Raw genomic sequence first — 27,555 nt, forward strand, 5'->3', positions numbered from 1 at the left:
TTCAGGGATTTCTATGTAATAAATTTTCCATATTTTAGAGATGCACAGTTAGTATGTAGAGGTAAAACATCATAAAGTCTGGATTCCATTCAAAATATTTTACAACCAAATAAAAAGAGAGAAGTGAAAGAAACAGAAAGAAGAAGGAAGGAAAAGAAAGAGGGAGGGAAGACAAAAAATGAAACAACGGTGGTAAAATCTTGATTCTGGGAAATGAGCATATCGATATTAATTAATAGTACTCTCTACTTTAGGATTTATGTGACCATTTTTATTATAAAAATAAAAAACCAAAGCTTCTCTAGCCTATTACAATTTTTACCATTGAATGTGAATAATTCAAAAGTCTTCTGGGGTACTTTTGAAAAACACAGACCAGAGCTTAATTTTCATTAACTGGGGTCTAGGAAGCAGTAAATGTGCCCATGAAAAGGAATGAGAAGTGTGTGTGTGTGTATGTGTGTGTGTGTACACACACAATCTCAAGTGTTCTATGCACTTGCTTCAGGGAAGGGTGCTTCAGGGTCCCTTTACAGAAGCCCCCAACTATAAAGGCACTAAAGATGTCTCTCAGCTGTGCTTTACCTGGGTAGGCACAGAGTTTCCATTCCAAGTCAGAAACTTAAGATACGTTCCTGGTATCAGAAATGACCATTCTGTCTGAATTCCTTCCCTGAATGTCCTTCCATTGTCTTTAACATAGTGGTTGCGATTTGTGTTGTTGTTTGGATAGCGTTATGCACCACAAATCATTGTAGGCAGGGTTAGGGGTCTTCCTATTGAAAAATAATAAGTTCCAAGTAACTAACATAACAATTGTGGAACTTCAACCTTTTGGTTCTGCATGTCAAGCCAGTACTAACTGGGGGAGCATTATTAACCCTGGAAATAGGACTGAGACAATTTTTAAAAACCGTAAAAGTACATTGTGTAGGAGTGGACTGGAGGCCTCATGCTTCCTGATTATGTATGTCATTTGGAGCCTCTGTTGGTTGAAAATAAAGCCTGCACTACATTCTAGAAATAAAATTCCCTGTGGTGACCTCATTGTGTAATGCTTACTCCTGGTTTGTAGAGAAATTCTAGGCATTTAAGGTTTCACCTTAAAATTAAACATTTCAGAAATAATGGACTATATTCATAATATCCTCCATGAGAATCACCACCCCTTTCAGGCCTAATTAACTAGCCCTCATGGGCCCTCAGCATGTGTTTAAGTTTGGCATCAGAACAAAAGGTGGGTGAAGAATAGAGAGGCAAGAAAGACAGCTGTGGGAATTTTAGTCAGTCATTCATCAGGGTATATGATTATCAGGTCTTTCTGTGAACTTACCGTTCTAACCAGGTTTTCTGCCCACATGTGATCAACAAACAGTTTTATGTTTCGTCTCCATTGATTACTGGCCCTGAGTGAGTTGCCTCATTTTATGTATGTTGCAGGACAAACAACAGGGTATTCATTGGATTGATAACCTCTTGAGTTTTTAATTCAATGATCTTAATGGCTCCTTTTACTTTCATGGATGGTAAGGTAATTCCTTTTAATACCTAGAGCCATAAAACATGATGCTGTTGTCACTGAGTCCAGTAACCATAATGATGACGTTGTTACTGAAACCTACAAATTAAAGCTGTAATCAGCCTGATAAAACTAACACAATCAGCTTGTTATTAGCATAGTTTCATCTTGTCAGCTGTGCTGCTTAAGTGGAGAACTAAAACATTTAGACAGATATTTTTATGATTTAGGAAATGGTGATTTTATTCTACTCTAAAAATAAACCTTGTGTATTTAACCTTTGCAATAGGATAATTCTCCAACAGGAAGTGATCCAAGGGGACATTATCAAAGAAGCCTACTGAGACCTCAGGGTTCTGTATCCAATCCAAAATAACATGAGTTTCAAAATACTAAAATAGCACAGAACTTCATAATAGATATAAGGCCTCAAATTATTTTCCTGTGATTAAATTACATAGGTGGTACTAATTTTATTTGTTAAGGTTAAGAGTATATTTCACTAGGTGTTTATCTTACCATTGGGAGATGTTCCCGCTATGGATGTCGTAACAACTTCTGGTAATGACGACCCTGAGACTGGCAGTGAGACAGATGTTCCTTTTGAAGGAGATGCTGCTGTGCTGGACGCAGGAGCACTTGGGATTTGATCATCTGAAAAAGTAAATTGTGTTGAAGTGGTCACATTAAAATTTACATTTATTTTGCCAAATCTCAGATTATTACATTTAAATAAAATAAGCTATATGTATGTTGCTGCTAACCCAGTCAATAGGGCATGCATTTGAAATTAATTTTCTGATTGTTACGAGTTCAGCCTTGAGGTTTTCATTCACTCACAACCCCATCTGCTTCTCACCAATGACATGAATTGTGAGCATGGCTGGAAGGAGCAGTCTGTGAGCCTGAAACAAAATAGTGTCTGAAAAAACTAGTAAAGAACAAATGTGTGAATTCGAAATTTAACACTATTTTTAAGTCAACTTAACTAATGTCAGATGAAATAATTAAATAGGCACTCTCTGGGCAGCGGATATTTTACTAAATATTGGCAATATTCAACATGCTTAATTTTTTGGCCATTAAGCCACCATAAATCTGCATTTTCAAATGGTTTACTTCTCTAAACTGTAATAACCAAAGGCATAGAAATAAAGGCAATTATGATCTGCATTACTTATTTACTTTTTTAAAATGTATTTTATTGACTATACTATTACAGTTGTGCCATTTTTTTCTCCCGTTTGTTCCCCTCCTTCCTGTACCCCTCTTTCACCAGCATTCCCCACCTTAGTTCATGTCCATGGGTCATACATATAAGTTCTTTGCTTCTCCATTTCCCATAGTATTTTTAACCTTCCCCTGTCTATTTTGTATCTACCATTTATGCTATTTATTCCCTGTACCTTTTTCCCCTCTCTCCCCCCACCCCTCCCTGCTGATAACCCTCCATGTGATCTCTTTCTTTGTGAATCTTCCTGTTCTAGTTGTTTGCTTAGTTCATTTTTGTTTTTGTTTTTTAGGTTCAGTTATTGATAGTTTTGAGTTTGTTGTCATTTTACTGTTTGTATTTTTGATCTTCTTTTTCTTAAATAAATCCCTTTAACATTTCATATAATAAGGGCTTGGTGATGATGAACTCCTTTAACTTCGCCTTATCTGGGAATCACTTTATCTGCCCTTCCATTCTAAATGATAGCTTTGCTGGGTAGAGTCATCTTGGATGTAGAACCTTGCCTTTCATGGCTTTGAATACTTCTTTCCAGCACCTTCTTGCCTGTAAGGTTTATTTATTTATTTATTTATTTTTGAGAAATCAGCTAATATTCTTCTGGGAATTCCTTTGTAGGTAAGTGTCTCCTTTTCCCTTGCTGCTTTTAGGATTCTCTCCTTATCTTTAATCTTGGGTAATGAAATCATGATGTGCCTTGGTGTGTGCTTCCTTGGATACAACTTCTTTGGGACTCTCTGAGCTTCTTAGACTTCCTGGAAGTCTATTTCCTTTGCCAGACTGGGGAAGTTCTCCTTCATTATGTTTTCAAATAATGTTTCAATTTCTTGTTTTTCCTCTTTTCCTTCTGGCACCCCTATGATTCAGATGTTGGAATGTTTAAAGTTGTCCCAGAGGATCTCGAAAATCTCATTATTTTGAATTCTTATTTCCTCATTCGGTTCTGGTTGAATGTTTTTTTCTTCCTTCTGCTCCAAACTGTTGATTTGAGTCCCTGTTTCCTTTCCGTCGCTGTTGGTTCCCTGTACATTTTCCTTTATTTCACTTTTCATGGCCTTCACTTTTTCCTCTATTTTGTGATGATACTCAACCATCTCTGTGAGCATCCTGATTACCAGTGTTTTGAACTCTGCATGTGATTGGTTAGCGCTCTCCTCATTGCTTAGGTGTATTTTTTCTGGAGCTTTGATCTGTTTTTTTCATTTGGGCCATATTTTTTGTCTGGGTGCACCTGTTACATAGTAAGGGGTGGGCAACCCATGTCACTGCTTTGTGGCACTGTATGTGGGGTGGGGGTCCAACGCAAATGTTTGACCACCTGCTCTGCCAGCCACTGCCTCTCCCGGCCCTCCAGCTGCCACCGTGCCTTGAGTCCTTGCCATCCCAGCTGCTGGTCTGACCCTCTATGGGTCTGGGTGAATGTTTCTCTTTTAACTCCTTGGTTGTGGGACTTCCATACAGTTAATTTTCTGGCAGGTTTGGCTATTTTTTGTTTTAAAATTTGTTGTTGTCCTTCTTTTGGTTGTGTGAGGAGGCAAAGTTTTATTTACCTATGCTTCAATATTGGCTGCAACTATATTTACTTTTAACAATTCTATTTTGGTAGTAGAAAGTCAATATTTAATAATAATTCTTAGAGCTTCCATTGAAATATTACTTTTTCAGAGTGAGGTAGGAGTTCTCAATGATTTATGAAAATTTTTTTTCACATAATTTTGTAATTTATACAAGCTTTTAATCTTCTATTTTGTTATTCTTGTCTCTGTACACTCACTGTTAGTTTGAAGATGAAAAAACAACAAACAAATGTCTACAAAGAACTTAGAAAAAATATTCATGTCTGTAGAAGTCATTATTTTTATGTTGTAGAGTCAATGGAATATACTATAGAATTTAGTGAAGAGGATGGATTTTGAATAACAAAGACATATTCAAATCCTAAACTAGCTATGTCATTTCAGTAAATGTATGTTATCAGTATGACTTCCAAATTTAAATTTCATCCAAAATTTTTCTCTTTGCAATATTAAATGTCAACTGTAATTTTTAAATTTTAAAAATTAAAATGTTAAAAAAATAAAATATGTAGCCTGGTATTATAATTGTGCATTTTACATTTCAAAAATAGTACAATTTAAATATTGTCCTTGGGTATACTAAAATCATTGTAATCCTTTAAAATGTAGATATAACCTCATCAATTATAACTTTTGTTACATTAAAATATAATGTGTTAACTTCTTTAGTTATAGTGAATAAAAATAAAGTTAATTAAAAATTTTTTTCTTTGAATCTGGGAAATACCAATAATCTTTCATGTCAGTGAAAAGCAATATTTCAGATGCCATGAGATAGGGTGTATGTCCTATTTCATTTTATAGCATCCATTTTCAACATTTTTCATCTCATGGTACACATAACCTAATTAATGAAATTCTGTGGCATACCCAAAAATATATTTTTGCCAATCTAACAAAAAAAGGTTATAATTTTGATTCACACTGGATGGCTGTTGTTGTATTGGCTGTTGTCATTTTTTTATTTGAAAATCTAAGGGAAAAGAGATGCCCTGATTCTATAGTTAGGTATTGCATGTTTTAAAATTCTTGTGGCACATTGGTTGAAAATCGCTGCTTTATAGTTTTGAGGCGCTTGGAAGTGTTAGAGCTTAGTACCAACTTTGTTTATAGACAGTGAGCAGAAATTGTTTGATGTATTCAGCATGTGTAGATGTGTTCAGCGCATACAGAAATGACAGAACTACCTTTCACTGGATTTATGGAAATCAAGTCTAAAACTTTTTTTTGCCTCTTGGGTATACTTCACACCCTTGGTGTGGCCCCACTCCCTCCCACAGTATTCATCACAGAGAATAACATAGCATGCGTGAGGTCATCTTCTGTTAGTCATTTTGTTTTCATTATCTTTCTTTTTCTCCTAGAGTCCATGATGTGACACTATTTCCTAAGTTTAGTTCGTGGTTAAAGAAGTTATTCAAAGAAGCACATATCACACTTACTGGAAAATTTTCTTATACATAACTTGAATGATTCTCATCTATTGACTACCTAAATATTAACAACCTTGACTTCTGAGTTTAATTGATATCTTCAGAGGTATTTTTATTTCCTTCCTTCCCCCTCCCTTTCTCTCTTCCTTCGTTTCTTTCTTCCTTCCCTTCTTTTCTTCTACAAACATGTAGTAACTAATATGAATGGCATTATTTGATACAGTAAAAGGTTCTATAAGGTACCACATATTATCACCCTCATGTAGCTTTCATTCTGGTGGGGAACATATGCCTCTACAAAATAAATAATAAAGGATATTTTGTACATAGACCATTGTTTTTCAAAGCGCAGTTTATGATGCAGTTAAAGAGTGATTTAAAATTGTTTTGTGGCCGCCACCCAAAGTCAAATCTCCTCTGTCACCATACACTCAACTTTGGGTGGTGGGGACAAAGGCAATATCCAGATGATGTATTATAGAATTGTACACTTGAATCCTGTATAATTTTATTATCCAATGTTACTCCCATAAATTTGTTTTAACAACAACAACAATACAATATGGTTAGTGGATCACAGTTAGGTCTTTTGCCAAATTAAAGAAAAAAAGAGACAATACTAGAATGATTTGCAAATAATCTCATGAACCTTTTGTGTAGGTGAAGTGTGTGTGTGTAAATGTAAAGGAAATGTGTGCCAATGCAAGATATATTTCTTATTGTGATTCCAGCTAAAAAATTTGAAAGATACTAGACAAAAAATTGGACAGGAACTTATGAGGTAAAAGATGAGCACCTGCTGGCACAAGCAAGGAATGTTTCCTGAGGGAGTTGACATAGGAGCTGGAGGTTGAACAGTGTTTCTGCAGACACTAGAGGAGAGAGCACAAGCAAAGGTCTGGAGTGGGGGATTGAGAAGTAACTGAGAAGACTGCAAACAGTTCTGTTTGCCTGGATTGCAGCATTCTGCGAAAGGATGTAGTGGATGTTTGGTAAAATTCTGGAGGCCAGATTGTAAGAGAATCTTGAACACCAAGTTGGGACTTGGGACAATATCAGTGCATCAGTGGGGAACTTGGGAAAATGACTAAACAGAAATTCTCCTGTAAAAAAAAAGTGATGAGGCAATGGTGTGGCAGAGAATGAGAAGACACGAGTAGAATTGCTCTGAAAGTCCCATTTTTATGTTAGAAATATCTTCTGCCCTCTTGAAGTCAGCAGGTGAGATCAGTGAGTTCCCACCATGAAATAAATTGAGGTAAATTACAAGAAGGCAAATTTCTACCCACTGATGAGGTAAGATAGAGATGGACTGAAAGACTTTTCCTCCTCACCATCCTCTTCCACACATATGGCCACTGATTTCCTTGAGTAAACCTTAATCTACTAGCGCTCATAATTTCCATTTCTATTTGAATTCTTCAGTCTGCTCAACAGAGTATGGCCTCTTTTGGCAAGGACTGACAACTCCTAAAAGTATTGAATGTCACCACATGCCAGGTTCAATGTGAGTGCTTTCTGTGGATTGTCTCATTTCATCCCAACAAAAGGCAGGCAGTACGGTGCTCATACTCTTATGAGCATCGTTTTGCAGATGAGGACTCTGAAGCTCTAAGAGGCTGAGCAGCTTGGCCACAGGATACATGGGGAAGTGCTGCAGTTGAAATTTTCATTCAGGTAGCCTTGACCCCAGAGAAGATACTATTAACTACCACACATTTTGCCAAGAGTAGGTGGCTCCCACAAAACCACATACCCCAGCTCCACCTGCTCTCTGAACAAGGTGTGATAGTAAAAGGGAGGAAGTGACTAGTGTTTTGCCTTTATGTACCTAGAATGAGGAAACAGGCATAATTCACCATTTTTCTTAAAAATAACATTCATTCTTTTACATACATGTACATACACACATAAAATATTTCCATATTCAACAACACTTTAAGAGAAACTTCCAATCTGCTGAAACTATATTTAAAAAGAAAAATAAAGATTTACTCAGTTTAAAAAATGCTGCACATAGAAGCTTTTTCTTATGGTATGGTGAATAAGAATTATTCCCAGCAACTCCCACTGTTGAAGATTTTATTGTTCATGATGCAAGAAGCAGTTGTGATTGTACTGTATTTATGGTTCTTCTAGGCTTGATTTGATGTCATAATAAACAATTTATCCTGAAGTATTTTCTCTTCACAAGATATAGTGAGTAGCATTTTCCTTCTCTTTCTCTCCAAGGTGATTAGAGGTAAATTTAACAGAACCTGTGTTTTGCTTGTGCCAGTGACTTTGCTTGTGCCAAGTCAGAGAGTGCTACTCTTGGGAAGTTCCGAGGGAAACAGATGGCGTTTTGTCCTGATTCCGCCCATGCCCACATACCCAGCCTGGGACACCCGACACTAGTTTCCGGTGCTGTCAAAGGACAAAGCATTGTTGGGATTTTAATCAAATAACTATTTTAATTGTAGAAATTACATGATACATTTATGCAAAGGTATTTACACACACTCTGAATAATCTTCCTTTCTCTGAAGTTCAAGGTATGAAATTCCCCAGTGTTCATACAGAACACCATATGGGACATTTCTTATATGAATTTATATATTTTGTGTTTGAGAATTCAGCTATGGCTGGAAACCAAGTATCCCATTTTCTCCTGTTTTCAAATGGCTGAGTCATCAACTCTAATCTTTCTGGGTAACTCACAAATAGTCTCTAAAAGTTAGAATGTCACTTATCCTCATATTGAGCAGTTATCTCTTTCCTTACCACGTCCGTGTCTCAAGGCCCCTGGAAATCCACTACTTAAGAGAACAGAACTTGCTGCTTCTAGGTCAGTGCTAATACTGAATGACTAAGTTAGCTTTCTAGGACCTGAAACTTGCCAAGAAGTTTTAAATATCCTAACATCATATAATCTCTACATTTCATGACTTAGAAAATATATTAGTTTACGGTAGTTTCAGAAGATCACCACACCAGTTAGTAAAAATGTCCCCCTGGCTCCCAATTCAGAGCTCTATTATGCAGCATCGAAAGATCTGTTATCGTTTCTCATTCTGCTATACGGGAAAGTGAGTGCACTCCTGAAGGAGACAGCATTGTTTTCCCCTGAATTGCCTTTGAAAAAAATATTTACTTTGCCAGGTTTAGCTATTAACAAAATTTCAGAAGAAAGATTTAAATTCTTTAAAGAAACAAAAGAATAATTTCTTTAGAAACATGTAATTACAGTAAAATGCTAATTACTAAATGGTCCCATAAACCCTCAAAGTACCATAATTAGGTAATAATTTTCTCACCTAGACCAACTAATCTAGAGAATTTCAGATAAAGTAGATAATTCTATATTTTAATAGCTTATTATATATTATTTCCACTAATTCATATCATCTTCATGCAATGCCACTGTCTATATATTGCTATGCTTCAGACGTTCAGAAATTTTACACAGATTTTATCATGAAGCAAAGCAATTGTCCATTGTTTAGTTACAATTGCTGATGCTTACCGCCTTAAGCATCACAGCTTATAATGAACGTGCATCTATTCATAAAGTTTGCGTTGATAGCAATGCATAAATCAGTGTATTATAATTGGTAGGAGGGTCCCTTTTCATAATGATTTGTCAGTAATTGCTAGCATTATAATTCTTGTTTAATGAGAACCTTATACCATAATTGTTAGTAAATGATCATTAATGAAGTTTGAGTTGAAAATTTCAATTTTATCTCACACATTAAAACATGCATATTAAAAAACAAAATATATGACAAATTTATATATAAAATAAAACTATATTTAAATTAATTAATTAAATAAAATATTGCACCTCTGTTCATGTTCCCATCAAAACAAAGCCTTCATTAAAGATTAACTACCAACTGCTTTCGATGACCAGTGTCGTATCAACACATATTTACACTAATGGCGGTCCTTCTCTTTTGACATAGCAAAGGCTCACTTTGGCTCACTGCCAATCAAATGTAATGCACTTAATTTTTTCTCAATTGAAAGAAAAAGCAATTACTATGTTAGAATATATCCTTAATGATTTCTTTTATTTGCATTAATCCAAAACTTCATAAATCCTCTATGAAACATATAAGTAATAAGTTATTTACCTCCATTAACTTTTATTAAATAAAACTATGTTTTTTAGAATTTGTCCCCTGAGAGAGAGAGACAGAGAGAGAGAGAGAGAGCTGTAAGATTATGCTAAAGTGCCATATAAAAATGGTGCTTTATGATTAATATTATACATAGCTAGTTTTACACAATGTGAAGTGAAATCAAGGTAAGGTGATGTCTCTTTATGTGTCTGGAATAATTACAATCATTTTTGTGCAAGAAGAGGTTCAAGAGGAATCAAATAATTTAGCACAACATGGAAAAAAGTTTCATATGGGTAGTCAAGTAGAAGGGAAAGTCAATAGAGGCCCCATAATATGTGGCCTGTACGGGGACACTGATGACTTAGACACTGTAAGCAAACTACTTTGGGAGAGATAAACAGGAGAATTTAATTTTTAATAAAAACCTCAGAGCTAGTGGCAACTCAGAAAATCATTTTAAATTTAAAGTACATTTTCAATTAATTTTAACAAGGTACTGTAGCGAGCAGAAAAGTTTTGAGACTGCTTAAATTTTCTAGGTGGAATAAATTTTGGGGATAAGTAAGAAGAAAGTTTCATTTTTTACAAAGAGAAAAATTGCAGATCAGTGGGAGAAAGTTGTGCTCAAAACAGGAATCTCCTCAGGTTGCCAGCCATCTGTGAGGTGTTGAGCGAGCGCCAAGCCCAGCAGGCTCTGAGTGTGGACAGGTGTCTCAGCCACCTGGCCCCTCTGGGGAGAACGGTAAGGCAGCATTACGTTGGTGAATTTCTTAAACAGAAAAGAACAATATCTGCAAAATGGACCCGAAAATATGAGGTGTTTTGCTGACAAATGAGTGAAGGTGTACAAGGCAAATGCCTCTATTCGCTCAGGTGTTAGGTTAGGTTGGAAATTGTGGGGCAATGCAGTTACTCGTCCTTCACAAAAGAACTGTGATTCTTTAAAAATCATCTTCCATAATAATGAGATATTTTTAAATGGTAGACTCTATGATAAAGGATTTTTGTATACTGGTCCAAGTTTTCTTGAAGAATTTCAATTCCTTGAGGTATAAAAAGGCAAAGATTCTATTTAACACTTATAGGGGTGGGAGTAAGAGGGAAAAGGAACAACCTGGCCATACTTCTGGGCTTGTAGACAATTGTCCCACAGTCCCTTCCACCATGCTGTGCTGTGACTGCAGAGAGGAAGTGTGGTTCTACAGCTCAAAAAGTACCTTCCAAGGAAACAAGATGCTTAGGCTTCACGCAATGGGGTATGGCCCAGCAATCTTTTCAAGCAAGTCTCTTGGGCCCACATCATGGCTTCAGGAGCGGCAACAGTTTGGATGCAGGGGGATCCCTCTCATCCTAGGAGAAACAGCACTGCTCTATCCCTTTTCTGGGCTCCATCTAGGGGCCATGATAAGTGAAGGAAGTTGCACTCCTGTTAGCTCTCTAACGGCAGCTCCCGCTTTCCTCTGAACTTAGAATATAGTCATTGAAGTCTTGGGTTTCAACTATAGGTTCTCCTGAGCATTTCTTCTGAAACACGGAAGGCCTCACTAGACACGTTTACCAGCAGATCACATTAGCGCAGAATAGTGACTTGCACATATGAAATGACATGATGGGAAGTAGAAGGAAAACAGATCTGGCAATTCTGACATTAACTAACTATGTAATTTTGATTGAGCCACTTTACCACACTGGGCCTCAGTTTCCTCTCTATAAAAGGTGGCTGTTGAACAAAGTCTTTACAGCTATAAGTTTAATTATAATGTAAATATTCATTATGGCAAAAAATAAAGTAAAGTTGCATTTGTACAGACCAAGAGGATGCTTGTACTTCACCAGTTTTCCACAATGGCTTTATGGAGATATTAATTAATCTGTTATCTGGGAGAAATCTGAGCCCTAAAGGGAATTCTGTATTTTAAGGAACAAAAGTGTCTACATTCATTTGCAATTTGACAATGATACCTGGATAAAGCGTATTTCCCTTTAGAGTGTTTGTCTATGAAGAACTAAAGGAAAGATAAAAGACAGAGTTTGAAACAAACATTTGGAATGCTTTGTTTTAAAGTTTTCTTTTCCACATAGAAGACCAAGTGTAACAAGATGAAGTATTTTGTATAGGTAAATTAATTCCTATGTGAACGAATAGAGCTCATGTCTAATAAGCTGGTCAACGCCCTCCCACCAATGTGCATGTATGTGTGTGCATGCACAGTGTGTGTTCATGTCTATATTTAATGGTGGATGACTGAATTTCTAAAATTAGTCTACAATATTGCATTTGGAGCTAGAACATATTGGACTGAATTTGAGATATCTTATTTTTCATTTAATCTACTGTTGTTTTTGTCTTCACCAAATGTAAAGGAAAACTCTCTAGCTGATTTAAAGTGTTACTTAATTTAAAGAACAATCTGACGGTAACCAGAGGGGAGGTGGGAGGGGATAATGGGGGGAAGGGTTTTCAGGAACAACTATAAAGGACATGTGGACAAAAGCAAGGGGGGGTGGAAGCAGGGGAGGGAGGTGGTGATGGCTGAGTGGGAGTGAATGGTGGGGGGTAAATGCAGACAACTGTAATTGAACAACAATAAAGTAATTAAAAAATAATAATAAAAGGAAAAATGTTACTTAATTTGTATCAGTTGAAGGACTATACTTTTAGTTAAAAATATTTTAAAAAGAACAAAAATTGATTTATACCTTCTGAAAATTCAAAGACAATCTTTTATTGCCTTGAAAAGACTTATTTGAAGGGACAAAAAACTTTCAATGATGGATATTGCAAGAACACAAGCGTGTGTAACAGTAAGCAAGCTTTTACATTCTAATTCCATCTTTCAGGTATTTCCCTCTACATTGCCTAGAGTCTTGGGACTCCAGTCACATCTGTGGCTGCAGTATCGCTGGCTACACTTCAGTACTCCAGTGACTTCAGAGGACATTTTTATCTTATTGCTAATTGTTATGAAAATGAATATAACTTGTTAAGATAGGAAAAGCATTGAAAGTTAAAAACATTGATCATCAGTTTTTGGTTGACCAGCCAGCCCCTTTATCCATCAGGGATTATTAAATAAATCAAAACAAAACACAATCTCTTAGCTCCAAGTTTTGGCTTATGTTGTTCATTATCAGAGCATTAGTGTGAAACAATTGTACTAGAAATTTTAAAGTAAAATAGTCAACTTTTTATTGTAGTGTCAAATGACTCAGAGAAAATTTATGCAGGACTTTCTAAGATATAACTTCTTTAGTGTCTTTATGACTTTACTCGTCACTTGTCCTGTTTTTAGGGCAATGTTGCAGGAAAAATGTTTATCTTTTTTTGTGTTGGCATAAAGCAGCAGTGATATGGTAAATATATTATTGTTTGGTTCGCTTTTATAACAAAATCACTAATTACTTCACCTTGATCACATCAAATAACTATTTTGCCCTCTGTATTTCATTTGCATCAACTTTTTTTTTAACATATATATCTAATGTTCCATGTGAATTTAAGAAAGACACTGAATAATTGAAGATAATCTGTGAGCCCGAATTAAAGCAAGGGGCAGTGTGGCACGGGAAGAGGATGCCGCAAGGCTCTGGGGCCGCGTTGCTGGGTTCGAGGTCGGGCTCCACCACTTACCAGCCATGAAACTGTCTGCAAATTGCTTAATCTCTTTAGCTTCAGTTTTCAATATTATAGAAACCCACCCTATAGGGGTTTTGTACAGTCAAAAGATTAATATATATAAAAAGGTGGGAGGTGCAGCTCATATCTGGGTTGCACTTAAATTTATCATAATTAAAAACCATTAGGTCAAACAAATTTATGTTTCTTGCTTATAGTGTCCCCCAGTACTTGATTAACTTCTTACAGGGCCATGTCCAACACAGTCAGTAGGTTCAAGGTGGTAAAGTCTTCCTGAGAAAAACTTAAAGTCTTCCCTAAATCATAACCTGTCTCCCACTTATGTCCTAACTTTGACAACTACTTTGCCAGGTTTTATAAACTAGTTTATTTGCTTTTTCTAACACACTTACACCATTTTTTGAGGAATTTTGATTATAGTAGTAGAATGGAAAAATTTCAGGATAATAGAAAGAAAACTTGCAAGCTGGTTCTGTGCAGTGGGAGTAAGAGACTTTGCATGGTGTAATAGGCCCAGGGTTGCTGTGATGCGGCGGGTGTGGTGCCACCGGGGTCTGCAGAGTTTTCCCAGCGATTATGAAATGTGTATCCACACTCAATACTGTCTGTATACTAAAAAAAAGTCACCCACATGCTACTATTTTTAAATATGTATAGCTTCCACTGTGAGTAATAAAATACAACATTTTTTAAATTGCTAAATATTTAGAAGCATTCTATTTCTAAACCTGTGGGTACAATTATTATGTTTGTGGAAAAGGAGTTCATAGCAAATCCCACATAAATGAGATTTATCTTCAGAAAATTGGGGTCCACTTCATTGTACAATATATCTTTGTATATCAATAACAGTACAATTTTGTTATTTTGACTAAAGGCTTCATCTAGCATCACAAACTGAATCTGAATTTATCTTGTTTCAACCATTCTGGGCAAATGGTTAGGGACACTCTTTACACACCCGTGACTCATTCTTTTTAATTAGAAACAAACAAGCAAAGACTTACAGAGCAAAGGATTTATAAGCCCTTTTGATTCCAGTATATCCCATTGCTAAGTGCTTTCGGTAAACCTACTTCCCACAGTTTCTCCACATTAGTGATGGAAAAACTGCACTGACCCACATGCCCGCTAAGGCCCATCATGAATTTACACAAGGACAGGGGAGTTATGGTGTCTGCTCTCTGATTTTAGAGACTAGCTTTTATATGGCATGTTTTCCAAATTAAAAATATTCTGAACATTTCATTAGGATGCCATCACAGTAGTCACTTGGGGTGGGTTAATTAAATCTAACACATTTAAAAATAACTCTGTATGTCAAGGGACAGATGCAGCCCTCAGAAAAAGAAAGAACTTACACTGAACATTGCAACAGATTTTAGTATTTAATAGTAGGCAACAGACACGTTTCCAGAATATGCTTTCAAAGCCTGTTTGGGAAGTACCTGCTCTCTTGATGAGGGAGAAATCAGGAAATTCATTTGTCTCATTATTTTAAAGTAGTGCCTTCTTGCATGATATCATCCACTTTTAACTAGAAAAATGAACCCTCCAAAAATCCATTACCAGATGCCAATAGTAGGCATGGAAAACGAAGACCCAGATGGAAAATGTGTTCTCATCTGAGAACAAATGGTCAGATGTGGCATTTCTAAAGGTGATTTTTGGAATGCAAAAGGATGTCCAGGCTGTAAGAGATGTGAGAACTGTGGAAAACAGTATGGAATTTCCTTAGAAAATTAAAAATGGAACTGCCTTTTGACCCAGCAATTCTGCGGTTGGGATTATACCCTAAAAGCTCTGAAACACCAATCCAAAAGAACCTATGCATCCCAATGTTCATAGCAGCACAATTTACAATAGCCAACTGCTGGAAGCAGCCTAAGTGCCCATAAGTAAATGAGTGGATCAAAAAACTATTGTACATTTGCACAATGGAATTCTACTCAGCAGAGAGAAAGAAAGAGCTTATACCCTTTGCAACAGCATGGATGGAACTAGAGAGCATTATGCTAAGTGAAATAAGCCAGGCAGTGAGGGACAAATACCATATGATCTCACCTTTAACTGGAACATAATCAACAGAAGAAAAAAAGCAAACAAAATATAACCAGAGACATTGAAGTTAAGAACAATCTAACAATAGCCAGAGGGGTGGGGGGGAGGGATAGTGGGGAGAGGGGTTTACAGGAACTACTATAAAGGACACATGGACAAAACCGAGGGGGAGGGCAGAAGCAGAGAAGGGAGGTGGGTTTGGCTGGGGTGGGGTAGAGAGGTGGGGAAAAAATGCAGAGAACTATAACTGAACAACAATAAAATAATTTAAAAATTGAAAGAAAAAGAGATGTGAGGAAGAGCTAGAAAGATCTGAATATCTCTGCTCAAGAAAAACAAAAACAAACAAAAAAACAAAACCAAAAAAAAAAACCCCTGAAACAATTTGTTAGTTTTTTACCCCCGAGGTTGAAAAGACAGAATATATGGAGGAACAGAAAAGAGAAAAGGCCAAGTAAGAAGGAAATTTAAGAACAGAGATATTTAAAACTCATCCTTAACTCTGACATAAAACCTTCCTTTCGTCAAACCTTCCTTTCTTCTGTAAATTTGGTTTCTACACATGCAGTCTGCAAATACCAACCCAAACTTTAGTTAAGAGAACCTTTCTGGGCATGTATGAAGGACAGGGAACTGCATTTTCATTGTTGACCACGCAAAGTTAAACGTTGCAAGATACCAAATGGAGTACAAGATTTGAAGGATGCAGGTAGCTGCAAAAAAAGGTGAGCCTGAGAACTTAATCTTCCCTCTGCCACAAAGGATTCGTTTGCAGAAATGTGGAGCATTGGTCTTTCCTCAGAGCAGAGAGTAAGTCTTCGATCTGAACATATTTTTATATTAAAGGACGGAGATATCCCGGTGGCATCTGAGTTATATAAATTAGTTTCTTAGTTTATTAAATACCATTTACTGGGTTCAGAATTGCTGAGTCACATTTATGTGCTTGCTGAGCAGAGGATGATAATAAATTTGTTCCGTAGTAAATTATTCCAGACAGTGTTGGCTGTAAATTGTTTGCTTCATAAATACGGCAAGATAGATAATAAAAAAATATAGATTCTCAAGCTATGGAATAAACACTTCAGTGCAGCAGCAATAATTACTGAAATCTGAGATATCACTGGTGTTAAGCAATAAAGTATTTTCTAACTGTGAAGGTTGCCATTAAATCACAGTTGACATTTATTTGTAAACTGATTTTTTCTGGTTTTGAAGACAAATTCCTGTCTGAACAATTAAATTTACTTTCCTGACAGAGTAACAGAGATAGTAAGAGAAACCAATTATGTATAATCTCTCATTATTATCAGTATATAATTAGTTTATTTTGTTCAGAATGCCTAAAAATATGGTGCCTTGCATAATTAACCATTTTTATTTGTTTAGAATCATTATGTAAGATATACCAGAATGACAGATTTCAAGCAATTAGAAATGAATATCAGGTTGGCATTAACATTTCTGTGTGCCTTCTACTATCAGTGCTGAACTGGACAGGAGACCTTTATTCAATTGTAAATATAAGTACATTTTTTCCTGAATAGCCAGAATCCTCAAAATGTTATAATTATACTGTATTTTATTTTATTTTTTAAATATATTTTATTGATCATGCTTTTACAGTTGTCCCATTTTTTTTCTCCCGTTTATTCCCCTCTGCCCTGTACTCCCCTCCCACCAGCATTCCTCACCCTTAGTTCATGTCCATGGGTCATACATATAAGTTCTTTGGCTTCTCCATTTCCTACGCTATTCTTAACCTCTCTCTGTCTATTTTTTTACCTACCATTTATGCTTCTTATTCCCTGTACCTTTTCCCCCTCTCCCCCTCCTCCCCCTCCCCACTGATATTCCTGCAGTGATCTCCATTTCTGTGAACCTGTTCCTGTTCTAGTTGTTTGCTTAGTTCTTTTTGGGGGGGTTTATTTTTTTAAGGTATGGTTGTTGATAGTTGTGAGTTTGTTGCCATTTCACTGTTCATATTTTTGATCTTCTTTTTCTTAGATAAGTCCCTTTAACATTTCATATAATAAGGGCTGGGTGATGATAAACTCCTTTAACTTGACCTTATCTGGGAAGCACTTTATCTGCCCTTCCATTCTAAATGATAGCTTTGCTGGGTAGAGTCATCTTGGATGTAGAACCTTGCCTTTCATGACTTGGAATACTTCTTTCCAGCCCCTGCTTGCCTGAAAAGTTTCTTTTGAGAAATCAGCTGATAGTCTTATGGGAACTCCTTTGTAGGTAAGTGTCTCCTTTTCTCTTGCTGTTTTTAAGATTCTTTCCTTATCTTTAATCTTGGGTAATGTAATTATGTTGTGCCTTAGTGTTTGCTTCCTGGGATGCAACTTCTTTGGGACTCTCTGAGCTTCTTGGACTTCCTGGAAGTTATTTCCTTTGCCAGATTGGGGAAGTTATCCTTCATTATATTTTTGAATAATTTTTGCCAGATTGGGGAAGTTCTCCTTCATTATATTTTTGAATAATTTTTCAATTTCTTGCTCTTCCTCTTTTCCTTCTGGCACCTCTATGATTCAGATGTTGGAATGTTTAAAGTTGTCCTGGACATTCCTAAGCCTCTCCTCATTTTTTGAATTCTTCTTTCTTCATTCTGTTCTGGTGGAATGTTTATTTCTCCCTTCTCCACACCATTGATTTGAGTGCCTGTTTCCTTATATTTTCCTTTATTTCACTTTTCATAGCCTTCATTTTTCCTCTATTTTGTGACCATATTCAACTATTTGTGTGAGCATCCTGATTACCAGTGTTTGGAACTCTGCATCTGATAGGTTGGCTATCTCTTCATTGCTTATTTGTATTTTTTCTGGAGCTTTGTTCTGTTCTTTCATTTGGGTCATATTTTTTGTCTGGGCACACCTGTTACATAGTAAGGGGTGGAGCCTTAGGTGTTCACCAGGGCGGGGCAACCCAGTGGATGCATTGTGATGCTGTATGTGGGGGAGGGGTCTGAGAGTGAACAATGCCAATTGCTGGGCTCTTGTCTGACTTTCTGTCACTTCCCCCGCTACCCACAAGCAAATTGGGCCCTTCTGGTGCTGATTCCTCAGTGGGTGGGTTTGTGTTCATTCTAGGACCCTGAAGGTCTCTCCAATGAACTCTCCTATGAGGCTAGGAGTTTCTCCTGCCGCCTCAATCCCCACAGATTTTTCCAGTCAGAGGGATTGAAGCTTTATTTCCCCACGCCGGAATCCTGGGTTGCGTGGTCTGTCTCGCTCCCCAGTAGAGCCTCCCGGTTTATCTGCACTCAAATGTGGGACCACTTGGTCTGTAGCCACTGCCTTGCCGCACATCCTCTCCACCTGGCTGCCTATCTCCGCCCCTCCTACTGGTCTGGATGAAGGTTTCTTTAACTCCTTGGTCATTGGACTTCCATATAGTTCGATTTTCTGGCAGTTCTGGTAATTTTTTGTTCTTAAATTTGTAGTTGTCCCTCTTTTGGTTGTTTGAGTAAGCAAAGTGTATTACCAATGGCTAAAAAGTAAATTTTGTGTTGAATTTATATTGAACATATGATCTATTGTTGAAATTTTATACTGAAATTAAATTCCTGGGTTTAAATTTGTTTGTAAATCATTATTCCTTTTGCTTTATTTGTAAACATATCTCTGCTCTTTTGTGACCTCAATAGTGTTGAATTCTGTATAAATTTGGATTTATGATTTTTTTCTGATATAGATTCACTTTAAAATCTGGGGAGAATTTATAGGAAGAATATGTTTTCGGCACTTATCTCTTGTGAGTATTCTATAATATTTGAAAGCATTACACTTCATATTCTGCTGGGTTATAAAGGTTGAAATATAATGTATTTGTTAAATTCAGAAGAGTCACTTACCAACTATCAAAGTGTCCTCAAAACTCTTGCCCATTTTCACAGCCTACTAGTGAGAAGAAAAGAGTTGACGAGAGGCAATGCCAAATTTAACTGCAGCTGCCTCTTAAGGTTTAATCTCCAGCAAAGTGTGTCCCGAATTTAATTCACTCCTCTACCACTTTTGAGTATTTCATACTCTTTATCTCCTATTAGTTCCTCATTTTCTTAAAATCAAAACACTTTTAAAATTAAATTTAGTTTTTAACTGAAATAACCATAAAAATAAAAATATGAAAAGTCATTTTCTATATAGAGATCACTAACGACGATGATTCCATGCTTGAGTCCTTCTCTCTCTGTGTCGACAGGTGAAGTCAGTGGGTGTAAGGTATAGTATACACGTAAGAACACTAAATGCACACTTAGATAACCAGAGGTATGGTAGAGATTTCAGTCAATGTTACTTAGTTCTGTGGCCATATATGCCTACAGTTATCTCAAGTATCACCAGTTACACTCATTACATACCCTAGGAATACTGCTTCAGGTGAAAGCCTTTTAAGGCCACCCAATCAATCTTAAAGTACCATGAAATGCACCAAATTACAGCTTGTCCATATGGCAGAAAGTCAGCCTTGACTCCATTTTTTTAATCCTCACCTTTTACATGGAGAAATGCATTTTTCAAACATATTGGTTCTTATCCTTTAAAAACCAAGGTCATTGGAGCCCCAAAATCAGTATTGTTTAAGTGCCTGATAATATTGGTAGAAAGGAAAGGCTGAATAGGTAAGGTGATTGATAATCATTTACTGTCTCAAATACCTATTGGAGAAGAAAATATATACGTTTGTTCCCCTTATCCCACATTTCAGTTACCCACAGTCAAACACAGTCCAAAATGTTAAATGAAAAATTCCAGACAAAAACAATTAATGAGTTGTAAATTGCCCACCCTTCTGAGTCCTGATATAAGCTAGTGGCGTTAGCCTTCCCCTCTGCACTGTGAATCATCCCATTGTCTCGTGTCTCCATGCTGTATGCACTCCCTGCCCATTGGTCCCTAGTAGCATTCTCTGTTACCAGATTGACTGTCACTGCATCAAAGTGCCTGTGTTCAAATTACCCTTATTCTACTTATAATGGACTCAAAGCACAAGAATAGTGATAATGGCGATTTGGATATGCCAAAGAAAAGCCATAAAAGGACCTTCTGTAAGGGAAAAAGTGAGAGTTTGGTACTGCTATGGTTTTAGGCATCCACTGTGTGTCTTTGAAGTATTATCCACAGACAGGAGGGGACTACTCTACAAATCAGAAGTCAGGGCCCTACAATAATCTAGTTAGGCTTGACTAAGGCTTTTGATTTTGACATTACAAACTAAATTATAAGCCAGTAAAGGATAAGATGAATTTAGGAGTCTGGTGCAATTATGACCCAGTTTAAGGAATAGAATATCATCAGCTGTTCAGAAGCTCCTTGGAAATGCTCTGTGAGTTACACACCTCTCCTGCTGCTCTAGAGGTTACCCGTAGCTAATCTGATTTATGGTCGTCACTTCTAGCCATTCTTTATAGCATGGATTTTCAGCTGGTGTGCTCCAAGAGTTTTTAAAACATACGGTACCTGACTATTTAGTCAGGGGCACTGATCTCTTTTCCTTTAGATTGTCAAATAAAAAAAAAAATGACAACAGGCAACACAACAATAGCCATATGGTGTGAGTAAATCAAATTATACCTTTTTTTGTCAGATCAGTAAAAATATATATATTTTTTGCTATGCCTCAGAATTTTATTAGTTTACATGTACCATTAGTTGAAAAGGGTTGAAAATCACTGTTTTATAGATTTACTGTCTATATGTACATCTCAATAAAATAAAACTTAGATTTGACTGTTTTTAACTTAATGCAAATGGAAATATATTGTAGATATTTTTTGTATTTTGTTTAATACTGTATTTTATGATATTTTATTTTGTTGACTACAGCTGTAGTCTGTTCACTGTCACTGTATACAGTTCATTGAACAAATAAACCATAATTTGCTTATTAACTTGCAATTCTAGTCATTTGTGCTCCACTAAGTTTTGCATACTATAAAAAATTGCTGTAAGCATACTTTATTTCTATTCTTATGAAAAAGTTAAGTACCTGTGTAAGTCTGCCCCTTTTTTGGATTGGATTACCATATTTTTTGGACTATGAGATGCACCTAGGTTTCAGAGGAGGAAAATAGGGAAAAATATTTTGAAGCAAAAAATGTGGTAAAATATTTAATAACATCCTTTAAAGCAGGAATCCTTTTCTGCTTTGACATCTTTCCACAATTACAGTAGATTCAGCAGGAGACTACCGTACGCTCTCATATCTTTCTACAACAAAATACAGTAATGACAGAACTATCAGCACTGTGTCCTTCATAGTGATGGGGGCGCTGTAGCTGAGAACATCAGTGGATGACGCACTGTTATGGGTGGATCTGCTGCTGACACTGTTATGGGTGGATCTGCTGCTGACACTGGTATGGGGGGCTCTGCTGCTGACACTGTTATGGGGGAGATCTGCTGCTGGAGGGCCACAGGTTGTGCAACACTCTTGTATGGGGGAATCAGTTTTGTACAACCTGTGTGTCTCTGCAGCTGTCGCCAAATTACAGGTCCCATTATCCCAACCTGTCCAAGCACAATGGGAGTTGTAGTTTTGCAACAGCTTCAGGGCCACATTAACAGGTGACCCTGTAGTAGAATTTGCCTATGTTAATGTTCATGGAGGACACACCAGTCACGTGACGGAGGCACCTACCTGCGCCGCATTTTTCTAACGTGCCTGCACCACCTATACCCTCCTCCCTAGCACTATAGTATACTGCAGCAGGGACTCTGCTCCTGCCTCCTTTACTTCGCACCGCTGGGATACCCCCTCCTCCCAGCCCAGGGCCCACAGCATCGCTCCACTCCTGCCGCCACCGGCTTCCAGCAGTGGCGACCAGCTCCTGCCTCCTGTGACCCAGCTCCACCACTGTCCCCCAACCCCAGCGAGCAAGGTAAGCTACATTCGGACTATAAGGTGCACCCCCATTTTCCTCCGAATTTGGGGGGGTGCGTCTTATAGTCTCAAAAATATGGTATTTTTATTCTTCTTACTGATTTATAGTTTTATATATACATTTCTAGATGAAGTATTTTTGGTCAGTGGTTATCATGTCACATTTTCTGCCATTTTGTGGCCGTCTTTTCACTTTTGCTACTGTGTCTTTTGATAAATAGAGTCATGAATTCTAAAACAATAAAATACACGTATTTTCCTTTATGGTTAGTACTTTTTGTGTATTTTCTAGAATAAAGTAACAAGAATACTCTCCTATATATTCTTCTTAAAGTTTTCAGGTTTACATCCTAGTAAGTAATTCATCTGGAATTGGCTACTTGAATTGCCATACAGGAATCCCATATAATTTTTCCCTAGTGGCTTCCTGAGTGCGTCAGCAGCATTGAGGAAAGGCCAATGCTTTCCCAATGCTCTGTTGTGCTATCTTTATTTTATATCAAAGATCCATATACCTGTGGGTTCATTTCAGAGCTCTCTATTCTATCTACTGATCTACATGGCATCGATGACATTATTGTTTAATATGTCTAACTTGCAATAATTCAACAATTTTTGCATCAACAAAGATGTTACTACATCTTTGATATGGGACTTGATAACTGGTAGAGCAAATTCCCCTTTCTTGTATTTCTTCAAGAATTACTAAGATTTTCTTGACCGTATGTATTTCCACATAAATATTTATAATCATCTTCTTATATTCCACAATAAAATCTATCAGGGTTTTATTTGTAATTGTATTGAATCTATAGGTCTTTTAGGAGACAATGAACAAAATTAAAATACTGGGTTGTCAAATCAAGGAACATTATTATATATTAGTAATATTTAAGGTGTTCTTTAATTCCACTCAATAATCTTTTATTATTATTCTCATAGAAGTCATGAATATCTTTTATTAGAATTATTTATAGGTATTTGATATGTTTTGATTTCCTGTAATGGCATATTGTTATGTTTTCCTTTAAAAATTTTTGTTGCATAGATAGAAATACAATTAATATATAAACTCTATATCCAGAAAACTTGATACATTCCTTTTTTTTTATCATCACCTGAGGACATGCTTATTGATTTTAGAGAGAGGGTAAGGGAGGGAGAGAGAGGGAGAGAGGGAGAGAGGGAGAGGAACATCGATGTGAGAGAGAAAGATTGATGTGAGAGAGAAACATCAATTGGTTACCTCTTGTACATGTGGAGACCCAACCTGCAATGTAGGCACGTACCCTGACCAGGAATTGAACCTGCAAGCTTTCAATTTATGGAACAACACTCCAACCAACTGAGCCATACGAGCGAGGTAGACGAATTCTCTAATTCTGATAATTTATCAGTAAATTCTTGTGGATTTTCTACTTACACAAGTATATACCATCTACAAAAAGTTTTATTTTTTCCTTTTTAATTGAGATGTTTATTTTCTTGTTTTACAGCGTTTTCTAGCATACTTAGTACAATGTTTGATAAACGTAATATTTCTGGGCAAGGTTGTGTTATTTTCGTTATCAAAGGGAAAGCTGACATTCCTCTGTTATGCACGACTTTTATGATGATGGCTATAGTTTTTGAAGCTACTTCATCAGATTAAGAAAATCCCCTATAGTCTTATTTCCTAAATGTTTTTTATGAGGAATACATATTGAATTATTAATAGTGTTTTTTCTGCATCTGTTCAAATGATTATATATTTTTTTCTGTATTCTATCAATGTAGTGAATTATACTGATTGATTTCCTAGTGTTAAACCCACTTCACATTGCTAATGCAATCCCAACTTTGACACACTTAAGTACCTTTTTTTATGATTTACTGTATTTTTACATTTTTTTTATAATGAGATTGGCCTATAGTATTCCCTTCTTATAATATTTCTGGTAGGTTTTGATTTCATCCATATGCCAGCCTAATGAAACAAGTTATGAAGTAAAACTTCTATTTCTATTCTCTGGACAATTGTATATAAAACTAGTTTGCTTATTATTTAAGTGATTTGTATAATTTTCTGGTGACACCAACTGGACTGGGAATTTGTGTGTGTGTGTGTGTGTGTGTGAAGACTACTACTTGCTAATTCAATTTTTTAAAAAGATTTTATTTATTTTTAGAGAGAGGAAGGGAAGGAGAAAGAGAGGGAGAGAAACATCAGTATGAGGTTGCCCCTCACACACCCCAAACTGGGGGCCTGGCCCACAACCCAGGCATGTGCCCTGATTGGGAATTGAATCGGTGATCCTTTGGTTTACAGGCCTGTGCTCAATCCACTGAGCTACACCAGCCAGGGCCGATTTTTTTAATGGTTAAAGGCCTATAAAAGTTTGTATTTCTTCTTGAGTTAGTTTTGGTTGGTTATATTTTTCTATAAATTTATTCATTTCATATAAATTCCAAAATTATTTGTATGAAGCTTTTCATCTTATCCACTTAGTAAACAAATGTGTAGCAGCATCTGTAGTAATGTCTCCTTTTAATGTTTATTTATTTGTTCCTTTTCTTATTTTTCTTGATTAGTTTTGACAGAGGTTTAGCTATCTCATTATTAATACAGAAATTGTTATGCTATATATTTCTTTTCTATTTCATTAATATTTGCTATTACTTTTATTTTTTCTCCCATCCATTTTATTTAGGTTTATTTTAGTCTTCAAAAATTTTTCTAAACTATATGTGCTTTTAAGACTAAAAGTTCCCTCTCTCTAGTCACTGGTTTAGTCACATCATGCACATTTTGTTATAAAATATTTTTTCTCTTTCAACTGAACAGATTTTTCCTCATGATTTTTTCTATGATTTACTGGTTACTTATAAGTGAAAGTCTTAATTTTTAAACATACTGAGATTTTAATTGTTCTAATTATGTTATTAATTTATAGCATAATTACAATAAACTCAGAAAAAATAGACATTTGGGTCTTTACTTGTTTCAAAGGAAAGACTGGTACAAGCTATCTGGCATGGAATGTGAACATTAAAGTTTTAATCAGGTACAAAGATGCGAAATTACAAAGGGGTGGGACAAATAATCATACATAGATTTTCAAGTAAAATATCTGAAGCCTGCTCTGTGCACCCTTGAGTTCTTTTGCCCACTTATAACATCAGAAAAATCAAAGTGTGGAGTGGGACATGCAGATATTATCTGAGAGGAGCTTGTCTTTGCAGAATACTTTTTTATATTTTTGAGTCCCATTCCCAGTTTCCCACCACCAAGGAGCAAGACTTGATAGCCCTCTGCAGTTCAAACCTACCTTAACATGTGGGCCCCTCTACAGCTGAAAGGCATAGTGGCCTCAGATCTGACTCATACCTGGGAAGTCAAGAAAATGAAAGTTTGCTGTCTAGCTGCTTCGGTATGGGACCAGGAGAGTCATTATTACGTTGAGAATAAGCCTGACCTGGCAGGGATTTAAAGAGAGAGGTAAATGATTGTTTCCTGTGGACCAAATGGAGAGAGAGAGTTCTTATCCTTAGAGCTATGGAGAGTTGGACACTTCAGCATCTTGAAGATCTAGTTAATACAGGACTGCCAGTGCTGTGGGAAGAGTAACCAGTGAATTCTCAGAATAAGGACACATCCTCATGAACCAAGGAGCTACAGGAGAGAGAGGCCCAAAGGCACACCTCTGAGGAACCCATTAAAATGCATCATTCAGCAGTTGGCTTTAACCATCTGCCAGGCTCTGGGCACAACTTACGGTGCCAGGTCAAGTAACACATTTCATTCAATGTTTTCACTGCTCCCTCACCCTGCTCCCACCATGGAGTGGTCACAAAGGGGCTGGAGAGAGAACAGAGAAGCAGAAAAATAGAGAACCTATTAAAAAGGTCACTTTGTAGAATTTTATTCCACATTGGCATGAGCCACAGGACAGAATTTTCAATTATTATAAAAATAGGCAAAAGGATTAACTCAATGTTCACAGGGCCTCAGCAGTGAGGTAAACAAGAGAATCAGGTCGCATGTAAGTGCACACAAGTTTGTAGGAGAGAGAACATTTCCCTATTTAAAGGGACACATTATCCAGCCTTAATGAATGCTGCCATGAGGAAATGTGAGTCCCAGAGTTGGCCCGAAGAGCTAAAAATAGGATATTCTCCATTTTTTTTTTTTAGTTACTGTTATTTTGTGAAATGTTCTTATTTTTAAGTACTATTCCCTTGTAGTATTAAAACAATGTGGCCAAACAACACACACCTGCAGGCTGTGTGCCAGAGGTTGCTCCTTAGTGAACTTTGTGAGAAAGGCTATTGACATCTAATAACTTATTCCAGCTTACTAAGTAATGGCAGAGTAATGAATCCATTGACAAATTTGTTTGCCATTTTCAGTATGAGAAGTTTTCCTGCATATCTAGCTCAAATTTAGAACATCGCAGATTTTTCATTTCCTTTCATGTTCACAAATTATTTATTAATACTAGTCTTTTAATCCTCCCTACTCTCAAAATTCCCTGGGAAACCATAAATTGTGTTTGGAGTATCAAGCACATCGTGACCCCACTTGAAACTTTGATGAGAATCACTGTGGCTGTTTCCCTAATCAGATACTCTCTTATTCAAGGTGGCTAATTTTTTTAACAAGTGTATAGGGAAGAGGCCCAGGGTCTTTCAGTGTTAATGAAAACAGGTGGGGGGTAATTAGTAGAATTGAAAGCAATCAGTAAGATCTTACAATGAGTGGGGAGTGAGGGGTATCTCCTCAAGAAGAGATGGTCAGAAAAGCTGGAATTTAAGCCTGTGTGCCTAGGGAGATTTCATTCCTTCAACTAATATTTGTCTTGGCCAAATCTCGTTTCCTATTAGCCTAAACCAGTACAAGCAAAAAAAGAAAAAAGAAAAAAAAAGAGAGAGAGATTACACTGAATTAATATGAAAATTTTCCCTGAGAACACTAGATCCCAGAACTTTCCTTGAAAGGTAAACATCTCTGTTTATCTTGTGGGTATGGGCCAATCAAAAGGACTCAGATGACTAGTCAGGAAACTTGAGTCCAGTCCAAGATCTCTCAGAGAATGTGTTGATGTACTAATGTGTAAAAAT

The 27,555-nt window shown here is 36.6% G+C and overlaps 1 protein-coding gene across 2 annotated transcripts in view; it reads right to left on the bottom strand.

The window, feature by feature from the left end:
• EMCN (endomucin) overlaps positions 1 to 27,555 on the bottom strand; it is a 93,665-nt gene that overhangs the window by 57,422 nt on the left and 8,688 nt on the right. For both annotated transcript variants that reach the window (XM_045183791.2, XM_024574910.3), the window contains exon 2: positions 2,039 to 2,173. In XM_045183791.2, coding sequence (XP_045039726.2) covers positions 2,039 to 2,173 — 135 coding nt within the window. The remainder of the gene's footprint in view (positions 1 to 2,038; positions 2,174 to 27,555) is intronic.

This window comes from Desmodus rotundus, chromosome 4, assembly GCF_022682495.2.
Source record: "Desmodus rotundus isolate HL8 chromosome 4, HLdesRot8A.1, whole genome shotgun sequence".
In the NCBI taxonomy this organism is placed as follows: domain Eukaryota; kingdom Metazoa; phylum Chordata; class Mammalia; order Chiroptera; family Phyllostomidae; genus Desmodus; species Desmodus rotundus.